This window comes from Penaeus monodon, chromosome 32 (assembly GCF_015228065.2).
Source record: "Penaeus monodon isolate SGIC_2016 chromosome 32, NSTDA_Pmon_1, whole genome shotgun sequence".
NCBI lineage: Eukaryota > Metazoa > Arthropoda > Malacostraca > Decapoda > Penaeidae > Penaeus > Penaeus monodon.
Window position 1 is genome coordinate 6,089,248 of NC_051417.1, and position 508 is coordinate 6,089,755.

Genomic DNA, 508 nt, shown 5'->3' on the forward strand with positions numbered 1-508 from the left:
TCCTGTAAACGAGTTTCTCCTCATATGTCGAATTAAGGCTCTGGAAAAAAAACCTGATCTATCCCATTGATACTGCAAGAGAAACCAGAGCAGATGAGACTAATTATTCCTCCTTATAGTGATGATTAATCATACCACCAATAACCTTAACAAAATCACATGCCTACCCTCCCCGCAGTTAAGACACAGAACGCGGAAGATAACATGCAAATTTACCATACCATACAACACCCTATTACTTTTTTTTCCCTTTCACTCTTATTTTCCAACAGTTATCCCACCGCCTTGGCTATGGTCTCCTCCGGGTTGGTGGATGTGAAGCCCTTGGTGACCCACAGGTTTTCCATCCACGAGGTCCTGGAGGCTTTCCACGCAGCCAAGGACGGCGCCGCGATCAAAGTTATGATTCGTGTTAACCAAGCGGAATAAGGTAGCGACTGGGATGAGGGGAAACTTCTGATGATTGCCTGTGTTGTTTTGTAGGTTATGTTAGTTAATGAGCAGATGA

General features: G+C 44.3%; 1 protein-coding gene across 1 annotated transcript in view; it reads left to right on the forward strand.

The window, feature by feature from the left end:
• LOC119593389 (sorbitol dehydrogenase-like) overlaps positions 1–508 on the forward strand; it is an 18,464-nt gene extending 17,956 nt beyond the window's left edge. Inside the window, exon 8 of the mRNA XM_037942317.1 lies at positions 273–508. Within this exon, the coding sequence (XP_037798245.1) occupies positions 273–429 (157 nt within the window). The 3' untranslated portion in view covers positions 430–508. The remainder of the gene's footprint in view (positions 1–272) is intronic.